The sequence below is a fragment of the Nycticebus coucang genome, chromosome 18, assembly GCF_027406575.1.
Source record: "Nycticebus coucang isolate mNycCou1 chromosome 18, mNycCou1.pri, whole genome shotgun sequence".
Lineage (NCBI taxonomy): Eukaryota > Metazoa > Chordata > Mammalia > Primates > Lorisidae > Nycticebus > Nycticebus coucang.
The window spans coordinates 41820908-41840792 of record NC_069797.1 but is presented as its reverse complement, the minus strand read 5'-3'; the positions used below and the strand labels follow the sequence as shown (position 1 = coordinate 41840792).

The 19885-nt window shown below is 36.7% G+C and overlaps 1 protein-coding gene across 1 annotated transcript in view; it reads left to right on the top strand.

The window, feature by feature from the left end:
• The window catches only part of BRIP1 (BRCA1 interacting helicase 1), a 246786-nt gene that overhangs the window by 122063 nt on the left and 104838 nt on the right, over positions 1-19885 (top strand). Inside the window, exons 12-14 of the mRNA XM_053569091.1 lie at positions 2117-2282; positions 2397-2537; positions 6205-6366. Coding sequence (XP_053425066.1) covers positions 2117-2282; positions 2397-2537; positions 6205-6366 — 469 coding nt within the window. The remainder of the gene's footprint in view (positions 1-2116; positions 2283-2396; positions 2538-6204; positions 6367-19885) is intronic.

Below are 19885 nucleotides of genomic sequence, written 5' to 3'. Positions count from 1 at the left end.
TATTGTTGTTGTTGAGGTAGTCTTACTGTGTTGCCCCCGGGTAGATGGTGTCATAGGTTGCAGCTGCCTCAAACTCCTCGGCTCAAGTGATCATCTTGCCTCAGCCTCCCGAGTAGCTGGGACTACAGGTGCCCACCACACTGCCCAGCTAATTTTTCTTTTTCTTAGTAGAGATGGGGGATCTCATTCTTGCTCAGGCTGGTCTCAAGCAATCCACCCACCTTGGCCTCCATGAGTGCTAGGATTACAGGTGTGAGTCACCATGCCCAGCCTATCCTCATATTGATGGACATTTGGGTTGTTTCCACCTTTTTACTTTTGTGAATAGTGCTACTGTGAACACTGGTATACAAATATCAGTTTGAGTCCTGCTTTCAGTTCTTCTGAGTGTATATCTAGCTTATCTAGCATATGCTTATCTAACCCTGGGTCATATGGTAATCCTACATTTACTGGTAACATTTTGAGGAATTGCCCTACTGTTTTCCACAGCAGCTGTGCCATTTACTTCCCATTAAGCAATGCATAAGGGTTCTAATTTCTTCACATCCTTGCCAACATGTGTTACTTTGTGTTTTTGTGTAATAGTCACCCTAATGACTATCAAATGATAACTCCTTGTGGTTTTGATTTATATTTCCCTGATGACTGGAGAAGTTAAGAATCTTTTTCATGTGTTTATTTACTTATTGTATGTCTTTTTCAAAGAAATATCTAAAATCTTTTACCCATTTTTGAATTGTGTTGTTGAGTTATAGTAGTTTTTAAAATTATTATGGATACGTAATAGTTATATGTCTTTATACATGTTTTGATATAGGCATACAATGAATTAATCAAATCAGAGTAACTGGGGTATCCATCACCTCAGGCAAGTAACGTTCTTTGTGTTGGGGCAGCATTGGATGTTATTCCTGTATTAGACATGTTTTACAGGTATTTTCTCCCATTCTGTGAGTTGTCTTTTCTTGATAGTGTCCTTTGATGGAGATGCAGTTTTTATTTTGTTGTCATATCCATGAAATTGTGGCCAATTCTGATGTCATGAAGATTTCTCCTTTGTTTTCTTCTAAGAGTGTTATAGTTTTTGGCTTCAGTATTTTTTATAAAATTTTCTCTGTAGGGCGGTGCCTGTGGCTCAGTGAGTAGGGCGCTGGCCCTATATACCAAGGGTGGTGGGTTCAAACCCGGCCCCAGCCAAACTGCAACAACAAAAAAATAGCCGGGTGTTGTGGCAGGCGCCTCTAGTCCCAGCTACTCAGGAGGCTGAGGCAAGAGAATCGCCTAAACCCAGGAGTTAGAGGTTGCTGTGAGCTGGGATGCCATGGCACTGTACTGAGGGTGATAAAGTGAGACTCTGTTTCTAAAAATAAAAATAAAAAAAATAAATTCTCTCTGTAGTAGTTGGGCCCCTGACTTTAACTTTGGGGTGTAATCTCTCCAGGGATGAAATTAACAGTGAAATATTTTAGGGAAGATATAGTAGAAAATACCACATTTTATTCTTTATAAACCTAAGCATTTAGAGTCTTACTGAAAGAAGTTATAAACTGGATGGGATCACAGATAGAATGATTTCAGTAGCTTCATTAAAAGTAGATGAAGGTTGAGGCTCAGTTAAAGGAAGTTAAAAATTTCATAATTTTTTACTGACACTTTTATAACTTTCAGTGAAAATTATCTATTTTGTTGTGTAATGAAGTACAGCTCACGTTTTAGCTTCTTTAACTATAGTACTGTTTTCTATTTTGCAACTAATCATATAGTATAGAGTACCAAAACTCTGGATTGGGAGTTAGGAGGCCTAGATTTTAATTCTGGTTCGGTCAAGATTTATATGATGTTTGAAAATGGGGTTGGAAAGTGGCTAATGAGGGATAGATGGTTAGATGATTTATAATATTTCCTGTAAGAATCACTTGATTCTATGATGTAATGGCTTGTTTTATAGCAGAATTACTGAATTTAATTAGTGGTGGGGAGAATGTTATTTTTGAATGGTAAAGTACCAGCGCGCTCAATTGAGTTTTAATATAATCAATTTTTATATTATATGTAGGTGGTTATTATGTTTCCTAAAGTTTTACCATTTAATTAGCATTTCCTTTACATCTAGATTTGCAGATGATTATAAAATTGCTATTCAACAGACTTACTCCTGGATAAGTGAGACTAATGTTTCAGATAAGAATATGTTCTTTGCTCTTCCAAAAAATAAGAAACGTTCACGACAGAAAACTGCAGTGCATGTGCTAAACTTTTGGTGCTTAAATCCAGCTGTGGTAAGTGCATCATGTTGTAAATGAAAATTTTGTCTTCTTGCTCAATAACAACGTTTAAGTGAATATGATTGGTTCTTTTAAAGTTAATTTTATGTATCTAATGTTTCCTTTTAGGCCTTTTCAGATATTAATGGCAAAGTTCGGACTATTGTTTTGACATCCGGTACATTATCACCAATGAAATCCTTTTCATCAGAACTTGGTGTAACATTTACTATCCAACTGGAGGCTAATCATGTCATTAAAAACTCACAGGTTAGCTTTTCTTTTCTTTTTTTTTTTTTGAGGGCCTCAGTCTTTCTGCCTCAGCACAGTGCTAAATAAACAGATGAGAAAGTACCTAAAGTGCAAGCAAACAAACCCTGGTAGGAAATTCAACCTTTCAGGTTTAGAATAAAAGAAAATGTTAGCTACTTAATAGTGTCAACAAAAGGAAATACTAAATGAATGGTATTCTGTGATTTCTTCATTGTAATAAGACTGTTTTTTATGAAAATTAACAAAAGAAAATTTTTACTTCACTATAGTTTCTATTGTGTAATTATTTATATATTTCTCTTTTCCATTAGACTATAATATATCCTTATACTTCTTTTTACATTCCTATTCTTCCTCAGAATCAAATTAATGATTTGATTAATTCCTCAGATTAATACCTAGTATTTGGTAAGTGTTCAGCACATTTGAAAATCTGAAATGAATTAAAAGTACTCTTATGAATCCTATTATTAAGATAGTAATTCTTAAATAACAATGCCTTATATATGTTATTTTAATTTTCCTAGGATTGTTTGGGTTGTCATTTTTCATTATGCCTGCTGGCTTTTTTTGATGAAGTAATTTTAAGTGCTCAGCTATGTGCCTAATATCTCTGTGCCTCACAGAATTCTAGCTCTTTATAAAGTTGTATATGCAGGTTTATATATGGGCACATTTTTGGTCTCACAGTTACTTGGGAACAATTACTGTCATTTAGTAGTTGGGAGCCTAGAATGCCAAGCTCCTATATAACTAAGAATTTTGTTTTTCAAAATGACAGAGTATTCCTGTAGAGAAACATTACAGTGAGTTGTAAGTAAAGGAAGAATATATGTTCCACATTTTCAAATTGCTTTCTTAAGAGGCACAAATAAACATAAGAAGTTGATACATTCAGCATATACTACATATTTGTCAAAAGAACATTATTATAGTCTCTAATTGTGTTCTTAACCTGTGTACAAAAGTCCTTTTAAACCTGTAATTTCACCGGATTATAATAACAATGCTAGTTTTGTAGCCGTATTCTGTTATTCTATAATATTTTCCCAACTTTAAAAAAAATTACTTTTTATTTATATGTAAATACATATAACATAAAATTTGCCATCTTAACCATTTTTAAGTGTACAGCTCAGTCAAGTATATACACATTATTATGCAACCAATCTTAACAACTTTTCCTCTTGCAAAATTGCAACTCTTTTCCCATTGAATAACAATTCTCCATTCTTTCTTCTCCCTAACCCCTTGTAACTAGCATTCTAATTTGTGTTTCTATGAATTTGATTACTCTAGATACTTTATATAGGTGGAAGCATAAAATATTTGTCTTTTTTTTGTGACTAGCTTATTTTACTTAACGTAATATTCTCAAAGTTGTCCATGTTGCAGATAATGTCCTCAAATTTCATCTGTGCTATAGCAAATGTCAGAATTTCTTCTTTTTTTAAGGCTGAATAATAATCTGTGTGTATATGCCTGAGATATTAAAATATTTATTTGGTCTTTAATCCCTTTATTGGCATACAACTCATACAGTATTTAGAATCTCTACATTGATCTTTTTGTATGTTAATGAGATGACTTATGGCAGGGGAGCTTCAGGATGGGGGCTGATCTTTAAGAAAGACCAAGACATAGGGCAGTGCCTGTGGCTCAAAGAAGTAGGGTGCCAGCCCCATATGCTGGAGGTGGGGGGTTCAAACCCAGCCTTGGCCAAAAACTGCAAAAAAAAAAAAGAAAAGAGAGAGAGAGAAAGACCAAGATACGATTGGAGGGTTGGGACTTGCAGCCAAAGGTTAAATTGATCCCAGTGGTCAGTGGTTTAATCAATCATGCCTATATAATATAACTATAAACTTTCATAAAAACAAAAGGGTAGGATTCGGAGAACTTCTAGATAGCTGAACACTTGGAGGTCTTTCCCTTCCCATATGCCTTGCCCTATGCATCTCTTCATCTGTAACCTTTGTGATATTCTTTATAACAAACCAAGAAGTGTTTCGCTGAGTTCTGTGAGCCACTCTAGCAAATTAATCAAATCCAAGGAAGGTGATTATATACCTGGTCAGAAGCATAAGTAAAATAACTTGGAGATTGAGGTTTTTATGAGAAATAGGGGGCAGTCTTGCGGTCTGAGCTCTCAACCTGTGGGATCTAAAGATATCTCCAGATAGATAATGTCAGAATTGAACTGAATTATTTTGAAGGAGAGCTTCACTGGGGGAAAAAAAAAGAGAGAGAGACTATTGAATTGAGGGACACCTGTTGGTGTCTGCTGCAGAATTGCTTACATGGTTGGTGTATAAGGAAAAACTTCCACATATTTTGTCAAAGAAGTCTTCTGTGTTGATTGTTGTGAACAATCAACAGAACAGAGGAAAAATAATTTTTTTCCTCACTTAGTGCCACATTTGATTCCTGAAATGTTACTGAATGAAGAGGGTCCAGCCACCTGTCACTGTCAGCCAATATGCAGAGACGGAGGTTGGTCCGCCAAACTTTGTCAGAAGGCCAGCAGTTCTGGAGAAAATGAGAGTAGCCTCTCCAAGATTGTTCTGTTCTTTTATTTCCAAAATCAGTTTTATACTTAAAAGTAAAATCCATACTAACCCTTATCTTAAACAGCACTAATTAATTCTTATCTTAAACAACAGTAATCACCATAACTTATGACCTATAATAAATAATAATTGTCATAAACCATGACCCGTATAACAACATTCCAATTCAAAAGCTAATCTCCTTAATTGTCTTAAACTACTCAAGATAGACACCTTTAGGTTAAAGCCGAATTTATAAAACAAAAGAAATGGAAGACACAAGGTGACAGTCACATAGGACCTAACCTGGCCAGAACAACTATGATGTCTCAGTCCTATTCTGATTGACTCTATCTTATTCTCACTACATGTGCTCTCATCAACTTTGTTTTGAAAAATTGTAAATTTCAGAAAAATTTAATTTGTTGTTGTTGTTGAGATAGCATCTCTATCACCGAGGTTAAAGTACAGTGGCACGATTATAGTTCACTGTAACTTCAAATTCCTAGGCTCAAGAGATCTTTTGCCTCCATTTCCTGTATAGCTGGGGTAACAGGTGCACATCACTCATTTTTTTAACTTTTTGTGTAGAAGGGGGACTGGAAGTGTTGCCCATTTTGGTTTCAAACTTTTGGCCTGAAGCAATTCTACCACTTCAGGCTCTCAAAGTACTGGTGTGATAGGCATGAGTCTTCCCAGTGAAAAAGTAATATTGATGTAGTAAGGGGCTTTGTATCCTTCACCTAGACTGATGAATTACTAACATTATGCAATATTCGCTTCTCTGCCTCTCCTTTTCTATTTCAAAAATTTGTTACATGCTTAATTTTGCAAAGCTGTTGAGAAAGATAAGTACAACCCTTTTTGCTTTTAAAGAACTTTCATTCTAAGAGAATTCTGTTATCTTTCTAAGGTAGAACTTAGTATAACTATATACAGTATAACTATATACAGTTAATTAAAGGTAATATGAAAAAAACAACAATTTTAAAGTAAATGTTTGTTAAACTTGTTGCTTGATCCATTTTTACAAATACATAAATACTTCCAGCTAAATATTAGTATCTTTCCCTTATTTAAGCATAACCCTAATACTAACTAACATATTTATATTCTAGGTTTGGGTTGGTACCCTTGGGTCAGGCCCCAAGGGTCGGAATCTCTGTGCTACCTTCCAGCATACTGAAACATTTGAGTTCCAAGATGAAGTGGGAACACTTCTGTTATCTGTGTGCCAGACTGTGAGCCAAGGAATTTTGTGTTTCTTGCCATCTTACAAAGTAAGGAAATATTTATTGTTTCTTTTGCCTATAAACCTCATTTAAATAAATAAATTATCATGATAATTTAAATATTACCATGATAAGTTTCCTAGGGTCAGAAGTGACAAGGTAATTATAGTTTTCTAAACATTATAGTTTGTTTTACTTATTAAGATACTGCTTGATTTTTCTGCTAATGCTTTACTTAAAAGTCTAAAAGAATAGAAGTCATCAAATAATGTTATTTATGAGAACTCCTTGAGTGTAAGCGATTTTTTTTTTTTGGATACAGAGTCTCACTATGTCACTCAGTAGAATGCTGTAGCATCACAGCTCACAGCAACCTCAAACTCTTGGGCATAAGCGATTCTCTTGCCTCAGCCTCCCAAGTAGCTGGGACTATAGGCACCTGCCACAGTGCCCAGCTATTTTTGTTGTTGTTGCAGTTGTCATTGTTGTTTAGCAGGCCTGGGCTGGGTTTGAACCTGCCACCCTCAGTGTGTGTGGCCGGTGCTGTAACCACTGTGCTATGTATGGGAGCCAAGCCAGTGTAAGTGATTTTTATTCTTAGGGGCAGGTTGATATTTTCAAAGTTAAAGACTAAAGGAGCGGGGCAGTGCCTGTGGCTCAAGGAGTAGGACACCGGCCCCATATACCGGGGGTGGCAGGTTCGAACCCAGCCCCGGCCAAAACTGCAAAAAAATAAAAATGAAGGTAAATGACTAAAGGAGCATTCTTTTTCACTTTCACAAATTATTCTTTTTAATATTTCCATAAAGTGAATATAAGCCACACTTTCTTTGTTGCCCATTATTTTGCTTCATGTTCTTTTCTTGTTTTTTTTTAAGCTTGATTTTTAATAAAATTTTTTTAGTTAAATTGAAATTTATATCAGTACATTTTGGTCCTCCTATTATTAAAGCATCGAAACCATATATAATACCTGACAGTAACATCACATTTTGTCAAAATCTAAAGAACTAAATCCAATTTAGAGATGTGATATTCTCTTTTCTGTTTTCATGGGAAGTTATACCTCTAAGGACAGACACATAATTAATATGTTTCAGTGACAATTTTGATATTTTTGGCTCTCTTACTGTCTTTCTATATGTGCATACTTTGTTAGCCAGAAATACACTAAAGCAATCAGTCTCATAAATTAAAGGATTTGTTTTCAGAAGGAAATTAATCAGGTAATTTTGTAGCAAGAATATTTAAAAATAAAATGGACATAAACATTTAAAAAATTTTTAATAGAAAACAAAATTTATGTTAGAGGATAAACATCTACACCAAATAATTATATGTAGGAAAACTAATAATTAAATCTGGTATTAAGCCATACAATAAAATATGTGGGGATTTGGCCTTACCTAATAATACTTGTAGACTTTTAGTTTTTAAATACGGAAACAAATCTTATAGAATTATGTAAACCATATTCCCTCCAGAGTTATATAAGACATAAAAACAAAATCTTGTCACATTGGTAGCAACCTTTTTATATTTTCAAAGTTCATTCACTTGTAGCATATATCAGAATTTATTTCTTTTTATGACAGTATTTCATAGCATATATGTAATATACATATGTACATACATAGGCACACATATATACACATAGTGGTATATAGTCATATATATCTATATATGTGTGTGAATTTGTTTATACATTCATTTGTTGATGGACATTTGGGTTATCTCCACCTTTTGTCCATTGTGAATAATGTTATGAACATTGGTGTATTCATATCTGTTTGAGTTCTTTCTTTCAATTCTTTTGGATATATACCTAGTAACAGAATTTCTGGATCTTATAGTAAATTAATTTTTTGAAGAACAGGAGTTTTTCATAGCCATTGCACAATTTAGATTCCTGCCAGCAGTGCAAAAGGATTCCAATTTCTCCACATCCTTGCAAACACATTATTTTGTATTTTTTTGATAATTGATTTCTTAATGAGCATGAAGTGGTATCTCTTGTTATTTTGATTTGCAGTTCCCTAGTGGCTAATGAAGTTGGGTATCTTTTCATGTGACAATTTGATTATCTTCTTTGTAGAAATATTTGTTCAAATCTTTTGTGCATTTTTTAAATTTAATTTTTAGTATATTCACAAAGTTGAGCAACCATTACTGCTAACTCCAGGACATTTTTCTGACCTCCAAATGAAATCCTTTACCCATTAGCAGTCATTCCTTCCTCTCACCTTCTATTTCCTGATAACCACTAATCTACTTTCTGTTTTTATAGATTTGCCTTTACTGAACATGTCATATAAATTGAATCATACAATATGCATGGCCTTTTATGTCTGACTTTTTCACATAGCATAATGTTTTCCAGGTCTGTCTGTGTTGTAGGATGCTTTAATACTTTATTCTGTTTTATGGCTAAGTAATATTCCTTTTACTTTCAAGCTATTTGGGTCTTTGCATTTAACTTGTGTCATTTATAGACAACATATAGTTGTATCATTTTCTTTTTTAAAACTTTATTCAAATTAATATTTAGGTTACATTGTTCTCACTTCCAAGGTAAAGTTCCATTTGTGTAAGAGCCCCTTTCCCAGGAGTCATGTTATACACCCTCACAATGTACATATTAGGTGAGATCCCACCTCATGCCCTCCCTACTTCTGCCATTTCTTCCCTCCTTCCCCCTTCAACTCCCTTTACCCCCTAACAGGACTGTAATAGTGTTTTATTGTTCTTATGAACATGTCATTGCTTATATATTGATTTCATATTAGTGTGGAGTACATTAGAGATGAATTTTTCCATTCTTGGAATACTTTACTAAGAAGAATGTATTTCAAGTCCATCCAGTTAGTTAAATATAAAAGATGTAAAGTCTCCGTCTTTTTAAATGGCTGGATAATATTCCATAGTATACATATACCACAGTTTGTTGATCCATTCATGGGTTGATGGGCACTTAGGTGGCTTCCACAACTTGGCAATTATGAATTGAGCCACAATAAACATTCTAGTGCAAATGTCTTTGTGGTAAACTGATTTATGTTCTTCTGGGTAGATACCTAGTAATGGGATTGCAGGGTCAAATGGAAGGTCTACTTTTAGAGCTTTGAGGATTCTTCATACTTCTCTCCAAAAGGGCTATATTAGTTTGCAATCCCACCAGCAGTGTAGAAGTGTTCTCTTCTCTCCACATCCACCGGCATCCACCAGCATGTGGATGTCATTTTGTGATGTGGGCTAATCTTGCTGGGGTTAGGTGATGTCTTAGAGTGGTTTTGATTTGCATTTCTCTGATGATTAAAGATGGTACATTTTTTCATGTGGTTTTTGGCCATTTGTCATCCTCGGAGAAGTTTCTTTTTTTTAAATTTATTTTATTACTATTTTTTTTTTTTATTATTTTTCATTAAGTCAAATACACATAGATCATGAATACATTCATGCATATGTGGGGTACAATGTGCTGATTTTTTTTTATATAATCTGATGTAGTTAGATCAAACCAATCAACATAGCTTTCACCTCATTTACTTCATTATTGTGCCAAAACATCTATGTTCTACACTTGACATATTTGACTTGTACCCGTGTCATATGCTCCATAGGTGTGGTCCCGCCTTTTACCCTCCCTCTGTCAACACCCCCTGCCCCTCCTTTCCCACTCCATTTCTCTCCTTCATCTTGGGCTACAGTTGTATTCTATCTTTCATAATAAAGTGTGAGTAAATATAAGTAGATTTCATAGAAGTACTGAGTACACTGGATACTTCTTCCTCCATTCTTGAGACATTTTACTCAGGAGAATATGTTATAGATCCCTCCATGTAAACATAAAAGGTAAAGGCTTCATCTTTTTTAAGGCTGTATAGTATTCCGTGGTATACATATAATCGGATCTCTTGCCCACTTATAGAGAGGGTTGGCTGCACTTATTGTTTAATTTGAGTTCTCTGTAGATTGTAGTTTTCAGGCCTTTGTCAGATTCGTAATATGCAAAAATTTTCTCCCATTCTGAGGGCTGTCTTATTGCTCTGTTTGGGGTACTTTTAGTTGTGCAAAAGCTTTTTAGCTTGCTCAAGTCCCCATTATTTATTTTTAGTATTGCTGCAATTGCTAGGAGGGTCTTCCTCATAAAGTTTTTCCTCAGGCCAATATGTTCAAGTGTTTTCCCTACACTCTCTTCTAGAATTTTTATTATTTCGTGTCTTAAATTTAAATCTTTTATCCAACAAGAATCAATTTTTGTCAATGGTGAGGGGTGTAGGTCCAGTTTGTCTTCTGCATGTGGTTAACCAGTTGTCCCAGCACCATTTGTTAAGTAAGGATTCTTTTCCCCATTGCATGTTTCTGTTAGGCTTATCAAAGATTAAATGACAATATGTGGCTGGGTTTATTACTAGAGTTTCTATCTTATTCCATAGATCCGTGTCTCTATTTTTGTGCCACTACCATGCTGTATTGATCACTATAGCTTTGTAATGTAAACTGAAGTCTGACAACATGATGCCTCCAGATTTGTTTTTATTTCTAAGAATTATGTTTTCTATTTGGGTTTTTTTCTAGTTCCATATGAATCAAAGTATTATTTTTTCAAGATCTTTAAAGTGTGACGTTGGTGCTTTGATGGGGATTGCATTAAATCTATAGATTGCTTTGGGTAGTATGGACATTTTAATGATGTTGATTCTTCCCAGCCAAGAGCATGGTATGTTCTTCTGTTTGTTGAAATCTTCTGCTAATTCCTTTCTCAAAGTTTCATGATTCTCTTTATAGAGAATCTTTTTTTTTCTTTCCTGTCTTTCGTTAGATATATTCCCAGGTATTTCATTTTCTTTGGCATCTTCTTTGGTGCTATAGTAAAAGGAATAGAGTCTTTAATTTTGTTCTCGGCTTGACAATTATTGGCATATATGCAGGCTACTCATTTGTGGGTATTGATTGTATAACCTGAGATGCTGCTATATTCCTTGATCACTTCTTTTTCTTTTTTTTTTTTCTTTTTGTTATTGGGGATTCATTGAGGGTACAATAAGCCAGTTACACTGATTGCAATTGTTTGGTAAAGTCCCTCTTGCAATCATGTCTTGCCCCCATAAAGTGTGACACACACTAAGGCCCCACCCCCCTCCCTCTATCCCTCTTTCTGCTCCTCCCCCCATAACCTTGATTGTCATTAATTGTCCTCATATCAAGATTGAGTACATAGGATTCATGCTTCTCCATTCTTGTGATGCTTTACTAAGAATAATGTCTTCCACTTCCATCCAGGTTAATACGAAGGATGTAAAGTCTCCATTTTTTTTAATGGCTGAATAGTATTCCATGGTATACATATACCACAGCTTGTTAATCCATTCCTGGGTTGGTGGGCATTTAGGCTGTTTCCACATTTTGGCGATTGTAAATTGAGCTGCAATAAACAGTCTAGTACAAGTGTCCTTATGATAAAAGGATTTTTTTCCTTCTGGGTAGATGCCCAGTAATGGGATTGCAGGATCAAATGGGAGGTCTAGCTTGAGTGCTTTGAGGTTTCTCCATATTTCCTTCCAGAAAGGTTGTACTAGTTTGCAGTCCCACCAGCAGTGTAAAAGTGTTCCCTTCACTCCACATCCACGCCAGCGTCTGCAGTTTTGAGATTTTGTAATGTGGGCCATTCTCACTGGGGTTAGATGATATCTCAGGGTTGTTTTGATTTGCATTTCTCTAATATATAGAGATGATGAACATTTTTTCATGTGTTTGTTAGCCATTCGTCTGTCGTCTTTAGAGAAAGTTCTATTCATGTCTCTTGCCCATTGATATATGGGATTGTTGGCTTTTTTCATGTGGATTAATTTGAGTTCTCTATAAATCCTAGTTATCAAGCTTTTGTCTGATTGAAAATATGCAAATATCCTTTCCCATTGTGTAGGTTGTCTCTTTGCTTTGGTTATTGTCTCCTTAGCTGTACAGAAGCTTTTCAGTTTAATGAAGTCCCATTTGTTTATTTTTGTTGTTGTTGCAATTGCCATGGCAGTCTTCTTCATGAAGTCTTCCCCCAGGCCAATATCTTCCAGTGTTTTTCCTATGCTTTCTTTGAGGATTTTTATTGTTTCATGCCTTAAATTGAAGTCCTTTATCCATCTTGAATCAATTTTTGTGAGTGGGGAAAGGTGTGGGTCCAGTTTCAGTCTTTTACATGTAGACATCCAGTTCTCCCAACACCATTTATTGAATAGGGAGTCTTTCCCCCAAGGTAAGTTCTTGTTTGGTTTATCGAAGATTAGGTGGTTGTAAGATGTTAGTTTCATTTCTTGGTGTTCAATTCGATTCCAAGTGTCTATGTCTCTGTTTTTGTGCCAGTACCATGCTGTTTTGACCACTATGGCTTTGTAGTACAGACTAAAATCTGGTATGCTGATGCCCCCAGCTTTACTTTTATTACTAAGAACTGCCTTAGCTATACGGGGTTTTTTCCAGTTCCATACAAAACGCAGAGTCATTTTTTCCAAATCTTCAAAGTATGATGTAGGTACTTTGATAGGAATGGCATTGAATAGGTAGATTGCTTTGGGAAGTATAGACATTTTAACAACGTTGATTCTTCCCATCCATGAGCATGGTATGTTCTTCCATTTGTTAATATCCTCTGCTATTACCTTTCTGAGGATTTCATAGTTTTCTTTATAGAGGTCCTTCCCCTCCTTCGTTAGGTATATTCCTAGGTATTTCATTTTCTTTGAAACTATGGTGAAGGGAGTTGTGTCCTTAATTAGCTTCTCATCTTGACTGTTATTGGTGTATACAAAGGCTACTGACTTGTGGACATTGATTTTATATCCTGAAACATTACTGTATTTTTTTTTTTTTTTGTAGAGACAGAGTCTCACTTTATGGCCCTCAGTAGAGTGCCGTGGCCTCACACAGCTCACAGCAACCTCCAACTCCTGGGCCCAAGCGATTCTCTTGCCTCAGCCTCCCAAGTAGCTGGGACTACAGGCGCCCGCCACAACGCCCAGCCATTTTTTGGTTGCAGTTTGGTTGGGGCCGGGTTTGAACCTGCCACCCTCGGTACATGGGGCCGGAGCCTCACCGACTGAGCCACAGGCGCCGCCCACATTACTGTATTTTTTGATGACTTCTAGGAGTCTTGTGGTTGAGTCTTTGGGGTTCTCTAAGTATAAGATCATGTCGTCAGCAAAGAGGGAGATTTTGACCTCCTCTGGTCCCATTTGGATTCCCTTTATTTTCTTGTCTTGCCTAATTGTATTGGCTAGAACTTCCAGCACTATGTTGAATAGTAAAGGTGACAGAGGACAACCTTGTCTGGTTCCAGTTCTAAGAGGAAAAGCTTTCAGTTTTACTCCATTCAGTAAAATATTGGCTGTGGGTTTGTCATAGATAGCTTCAATCAGTTTTAGAAATGTGCCACCTATGCCTATACTCTTCAGTGTTCTAATTAGAAAAGGATACTGGATTTTATCAAATGCTTTTTCTGCATCTATTGAGAGGATCATGTGATCTTTATTTTTGCCTCTGTTAATATGGTGGATAACGTTTATAGACTTGCGTATGTTAAACCAGCCTTGCATCCCTGGGATGAAGCCTACTTGATCATGATGAATGACTTTTTTGATGATAAGCTGTAATCTATTGGCTAGGATTTTGTTGAGAATTTTTCCATCTATATTCATGAGTGAGATTGGTCTGAAATTCTCCTTTTTGTTTGTGTCTTTTCCTGGTTTTGGTATCAGGGTGATGTTTGCTTCATAGAATGTGTTGGGGAAGATTCCTTCTTCCTCAGTTTTTTGGAATAATTTCTGCAGTACAGGAATAAGCTCTTCCTTGAAGGTTTGATAGAATTCTGGAGTGAAGCCATCTGGACCAGGGCATTTTTTGGTTGGAAGCTTTTTTATTGTTTCTTTGATCTCAGTGCTTGAAATTGGTCTGTTCAGGAGCTCTGTTTCTTCCTGGTTAAGTCTAGGGAGAGGGTGTGATTCCAAATATTGATCCATTTCCTTCACATTGTCAAATTTCTGGGCATAGAGTTTCTGGTAGTATTCAGAGATGATCTCTTGTATCTCTGTGGGATCAGTTGTTATTTCCCCTTTATCGTTTCTGATTGAGGTTACTAGAGATTTTACTTTTCTATTTCTAGTTAGTCTGGCCAATGGTTTATCTATTTCATTTATTTTTTCAAAAAACCAACTCCTTGTTTCATTAATTTTCTGAATGATTCTTTTGTTTTCCATTTCATTGATCTCTGATTTGATTTTGGATATTTCTTTTCTTCTACTGAGTTTAGGCTTAGATTGTTCTTCTTTTTCCAATTCCATAAGATCTCTTGTGAGATTGTTGATGTGCTCTCTTTCTGTTTTTCGAATGTAGGCATCTAAAGCGATGAATTTTCCTCTCAAAACTGCTTTTGCAGTATCCCACAGGTTTTGGTAGCTTGTGACTTCATTGTTGTTATGCTCAAGGAAGTTAATGATTTCCTGTTCTATTTCTTCCTGCACCCATCTGTTATTCAACAGAAGACTGTTTAATTTCCATGCCTTTGGGTGGGGTTGAGCATTTTTGTTAGAGTTGAGTTCCACCTTTAGTGCCTTATGGTCTGAGAAGATACAAGGTAAAATTTCAATTCTTTGGTTCTGTTGATATTTGTTTTGTGTCCCAGGATATGATCAATTTTGGAGAATGTTCCATGGGGTGATGAGAAGAATGTATATTCTTTATCTTTGGGGTGGAATGTTCTATATGTGTCTATCAAGCATAGTTGTTCTAGGGTCTCATTTAAATCTCTTATATCTTTGTTTAATTTCTGTTTAGAGGATCTGTCCAGCTCTGTAAGAGGAGTGTTAAAGTCCCTTGTTATGATGGTATTATCAGATATCATATTGCTCAGACTGAGTAAGGTCTGCTTCAAGATCTGGGAGCATTTAAATTGGGTGCATACATATTTAGAATTGAAATGTCTTCTTGTTGTAGTTTTCCCTTGACCAGTATAAAGTGACCATCTTTGTCTTTTTTGACTTTAGTTGCTTTAAATCCACATGTATCTGAAAATAAGATTGCAACTCCTATTTTCTTCTGAATTCCATTTGCCTGAAAAATTGTCTTCCAACCCTTGACTCGGAGCTTTAATTTGTCTTTTGAAGCCAGGTGTGTTTCTTGCAGACAGCAAATGGATGGCTTGTGTTTTTTAATCCAGTCAGCCAATCTGTGTCTCTTCAGTGGGGAATTCAAGCCATTAACATTTATTGAGATAATTGATAAGTGTGGTAGTATTCTATTCGTCTTATTTGTTGAGAGTCCATTGCTTAGTTTTATTGTTTGCATCAGTGTGGAGGTTAGGTTCTGTCCTTTGATTTCTGAGTTCTTACTTTGCTGCTGATCCATTGTGGTGGTCAGTGTGCAGAACAGGTTGAAGTATTTCCTGTAGAGCTGGTCTTGTTGTGGCGAATTTCCTCAATGTTTGTATATCCCTAAATTATTTGATTTCTCCGTCAATTTTGAAGCTTAGCTTAGCAGGGTACAGAATTCTGGGCTGAAAATTGTTCTGTTTAAGTAGATTAAAGGTAGATGACCATTGTCTTCTTGCTTGGAAAGTTTCATTAGAGAAGTCTGCAGTCAATCTCATGGATTTGCCCATGTAGGTCAACTGGCGCTCACTCCTGGCAGCTTGCAGAATCTTTTCTTTTTTCTTGACTTTGGACAGGTTCATCACAATGTGTCTTGGAGAAGCTCGATTAGAGTTGAGGCGACCTGGGGTCCGATATCCCTCTGAAAGCAGTGTGTCAGAATCTTTGGTGATGTTTGGGAAATTTTCTTTTATAATATTCTCTAGTATGGCTTCCATTCCTCTGGGGCATTCTTCTTCCCCTTCTGGAATTCCTATAACTCGTATGTTGGAACACTTCATAAAGTCCCATAATTCTGACAGTGAACATTCTGCTTTCTCTCTCTTCTTTTCTGCCTCTTTTACTGTCTGAGTTATCTCAAGAACTTTGTCTTCTACCTCTGAAATTCTTTCTTCTGCATGTTCTAACCTGCTGCTGATACTTTCCATTGCATCTTTAAGTTCCCTAATTGACTGTTTCATTTCCTTCAGGTCTGCTATATCCTTTTTATATTCTTCATATCGTTCATCTCTTATTTGATTCTGTTTTTGGATTTCCTTTTGGTTATTTTCCACTTTATTAGCAATTTCCTTCATTGTTTCGATCATTTCTTTCATTGTTTTCAACATGTGTATTCTAAATTCCGTTTCTGTCATTCCTAACATTTCTTTACAGGTGGAATCATCTGCAGTAGCTACCTCATGGTCCCTTGGTGGGGTTGTTCTAGACTGGTTCTTCATGTTTCCTGGAGTTTTCTGCTGATTCTTCCTCATGAGTGATTTCTTTTATCTGTTTCCTTGCCCTCATTTTCCTTTCACTTTCTCTTGCTCTTTAAGTTCTTGTGCCTGTGGACTAAGGGTTACAGGACCAGAAGGGTGAGAAGGTTGAAGAGCAAAAAAGGGATGAAAGAAAGGAGGACCGAGTGATAATAAAACAAAGAAAGATAGAGAAAGGAGAGGGGGTGGGCATAAGGAATATTGACAAAAAAAAGAGAGGCACAGAAAGAGGGAGACAGGGCAATATAGGTGTACAGTAGGGTACTTTGACACAACCTTAAAAAACCCCACCTTCTGGGGGTGCCCAGTTGGGTGGTTCCCTTGAGGTCAGCAGCTCTTTGCTAACCTGATCAGACACAGTACCCCTCCTCCACCAAGTAGAGAGGAAAGACACAAATGCTATAAATCAAACCAAAACAAGCAAACAGAAAACTTTACGGAGATAAAATTAGGTGAAAAGCCAAATGATAGCGGTAGAAACACTAGCAAAAATGAAGTTCTAGTTATTAAAAAAGGCAGCAATGGGAAATTATAATTAAACTAGAAAAATTGAGAAAGAAAAAGGGATCTGTATGGAAAAGATTGAAATTAAAAAACAAAAGAACATCAACAACGTCAAAATAAACAAAAAATAAACAACCAAACAAAAAAAAAGAAAAAAATACACAACCAAAAACAAAGCAGTTTGTATATGTTATAGAATATTGTCTGGGCAACACGTGGTCTTCTGGGGTATGAGATGTTAATCACAGTTCTGATACGACTGGAGGCTGCTGATTTCTCAAACCCCAGCAGGTAGACACCCTAAATCTCTCTTCAGCCCACTTAAAAGGCACTTTGAACTTATAAACTTGCTGAGCAGAAGCTTTCCCAGCTTTCTCGCTGTCGCTGGAATCACTGCTGAAGTGGCTATCCACTTACCCAGTGTGCCAAAACCGGTCTCACTCTGCCCCTGAGGGTTAGGGCTGCAAGGCGGCTCAGACCCCACCCTTAGGCTACTTGGTTGCTGGGTTACCAGCTCCCACCCGTTTCTAGCTTTGCGACCCTGAGGGCGGAGCTTGCCGGGGCAGATCGCTGACAATGGTTCCATGTGACCCACCGCCAAACACAATTAGCTCCTTCTGGCTCAGTGGCTCAGACTGGGGCCCTAGACAGCGGTCAAAGTTCTCCACACTCCCGCTCAGGCCCTCCCCAAGGCAGTTCAACTCAGTGCCAAGTCTAAGGACACCAAAACAGTTCACAGGTAAGGCCTTTCTGGTTTGCAGTCTTGCTGCTACTGAACTTACAGTTATGGGCGGGTTTAGCCGGATTGAACACACACGACCACTTGCCGGTTTTCCACTGTTTTAGTCCTCCTCTTGGGTTCCAGAAGTCTCTCGCTGACTCCTGTATCCTCATAGTAGTGATGATAGGCAGATCCCACCAGCCAGAGATGCCTGGAGTCCTATCTCCCCAGACTCACCGTGCCCAGATGCAAGGAAGCTGTTACTCAGCCGCCATCTTGCTCCGCCTCCTCCACTTCTTTTTCTTTTATTCTGAGACAGAGCCTCATGCTGTCGCCCTGGGTAGAGTGCTGTGGCATCACAGCTCACAGCAACCTCCAACTCCTGGCTGAAGTGATTCTCTTGCCTCAGCTTCCCAAGTTGCTGGGACTACAGGTACCCGCCACAATGCCCAGCTGTTTTTTGATTGCAGTTGTCATTGTTGTTTGGCAGGCTCAGGCTAGATTCAAACCCACTAGCTCTGGTGTATGTGGCTGGCGCGTTAGTTTCTTGAGTTACAGGCGGCGAGCCTCCTTGATTACTTCTAAGAGCTTTGTAGTTGAGTCCCTGGGGTCTTACAGGTATAAGATCAGGTCATCTGTGAAGAGGGAGAGTCTGACCTCCTCTGCCCCATTTGGATTCTTTTCATCTCCTTCTCTTGCCTGACTGTGATGGCTAGGACTTCCAACACTACGTTAAATAGCTGTGGAGACAGTGGGCTTCCTTGTCTGGTTCCAGATTTGAGTAGGAATGCTTTCAGTTTTACTCTATAGAATATGACATTGGCTGTGGGTCTGCTGTAGATAATCTCTATCAGCTTAAGGAATGTTCCTTCTAAGCCTATTTTCTTGAGTGTGTTTATCATGAAAGGATGCTGGATATTTTCAAAAGCCTTTTTAGCATTAATTGAAACATCATATGGTCTTTGTTTTTGATTCTATTTATGTGGTGTATTATATTTTAGATTTTCATATGTTGAACCAACCTTTTGTCTCTGGGATAAAACTCACTTGATCATAGTGTATAACCTTTTTAATGTGTTGTTGTATTCTGTTTGCTAATATATTGTTGTATATTTTTGCATCGATATTCATTAATAATATTGATGTATAGTTTTCTTTTTTTTGTTGGGTCTTTTCCTGGTTTCGGGATCAGGGTAATATTTGATTCATAGAATGTGTTCAGGAAGATTCTTTCTTTCTCTATATTGTGGAAAAGTTTATGCATTTATAGGAGCTAGTTCCTCTTTGAAGTTTTGATAGAATTCTGGTGTGAAACCATCTGGTCCAGGGCTTTTCTTTTGTGGGAGATTTTGTATAGATGCTATTTCAGTACTTGATATTGTTCTATTCAAGATTTCTAAGTTTTTCTGGTTGAGTTTTGGAAGGTATTGTGCTTCCAGATATTGGTCCATCTCCTCTACATTTTCATATTTCTGGGAATAGAGTTTTTTGTAGTAATTGTTGAGAATCTTTTGTATTTCTGTGGCATCTGTTGTTATCTCCTCTTTATCATTTCTGATTATAGTTATTAGAGGTCTTGTTTTTCTGTTTTGGGTTAGTCTAGCCAGGGGTTTATCAATTTTATTAATCTTTTCAAAGAACCAACTTTTTGTTTCACTGATCTTGTGAATCATTCTTTTGTTTTCAATTTCATTTAATTCTGCTCTAATTTTGGTTATTTGTTTTCTTCTGCTGGGTTTATTCTTCCTTTCTGATTGTTTGAGATGGCCCTTTAGTTTGCTGACTTGCTCTCTTTTTGTTTCCTCAATGAAGGCATCTAATGCTATAAATTTCCCTCTAAGGACTGCGTTTATAGTATCCCACGGGTTTTGATAGTTTGTTCCATTATTGTTTTTTTCTAGAAATATAATGAGCTCCTTGTTCTCATCTGTGACCCAGCTATCATTCAGCAT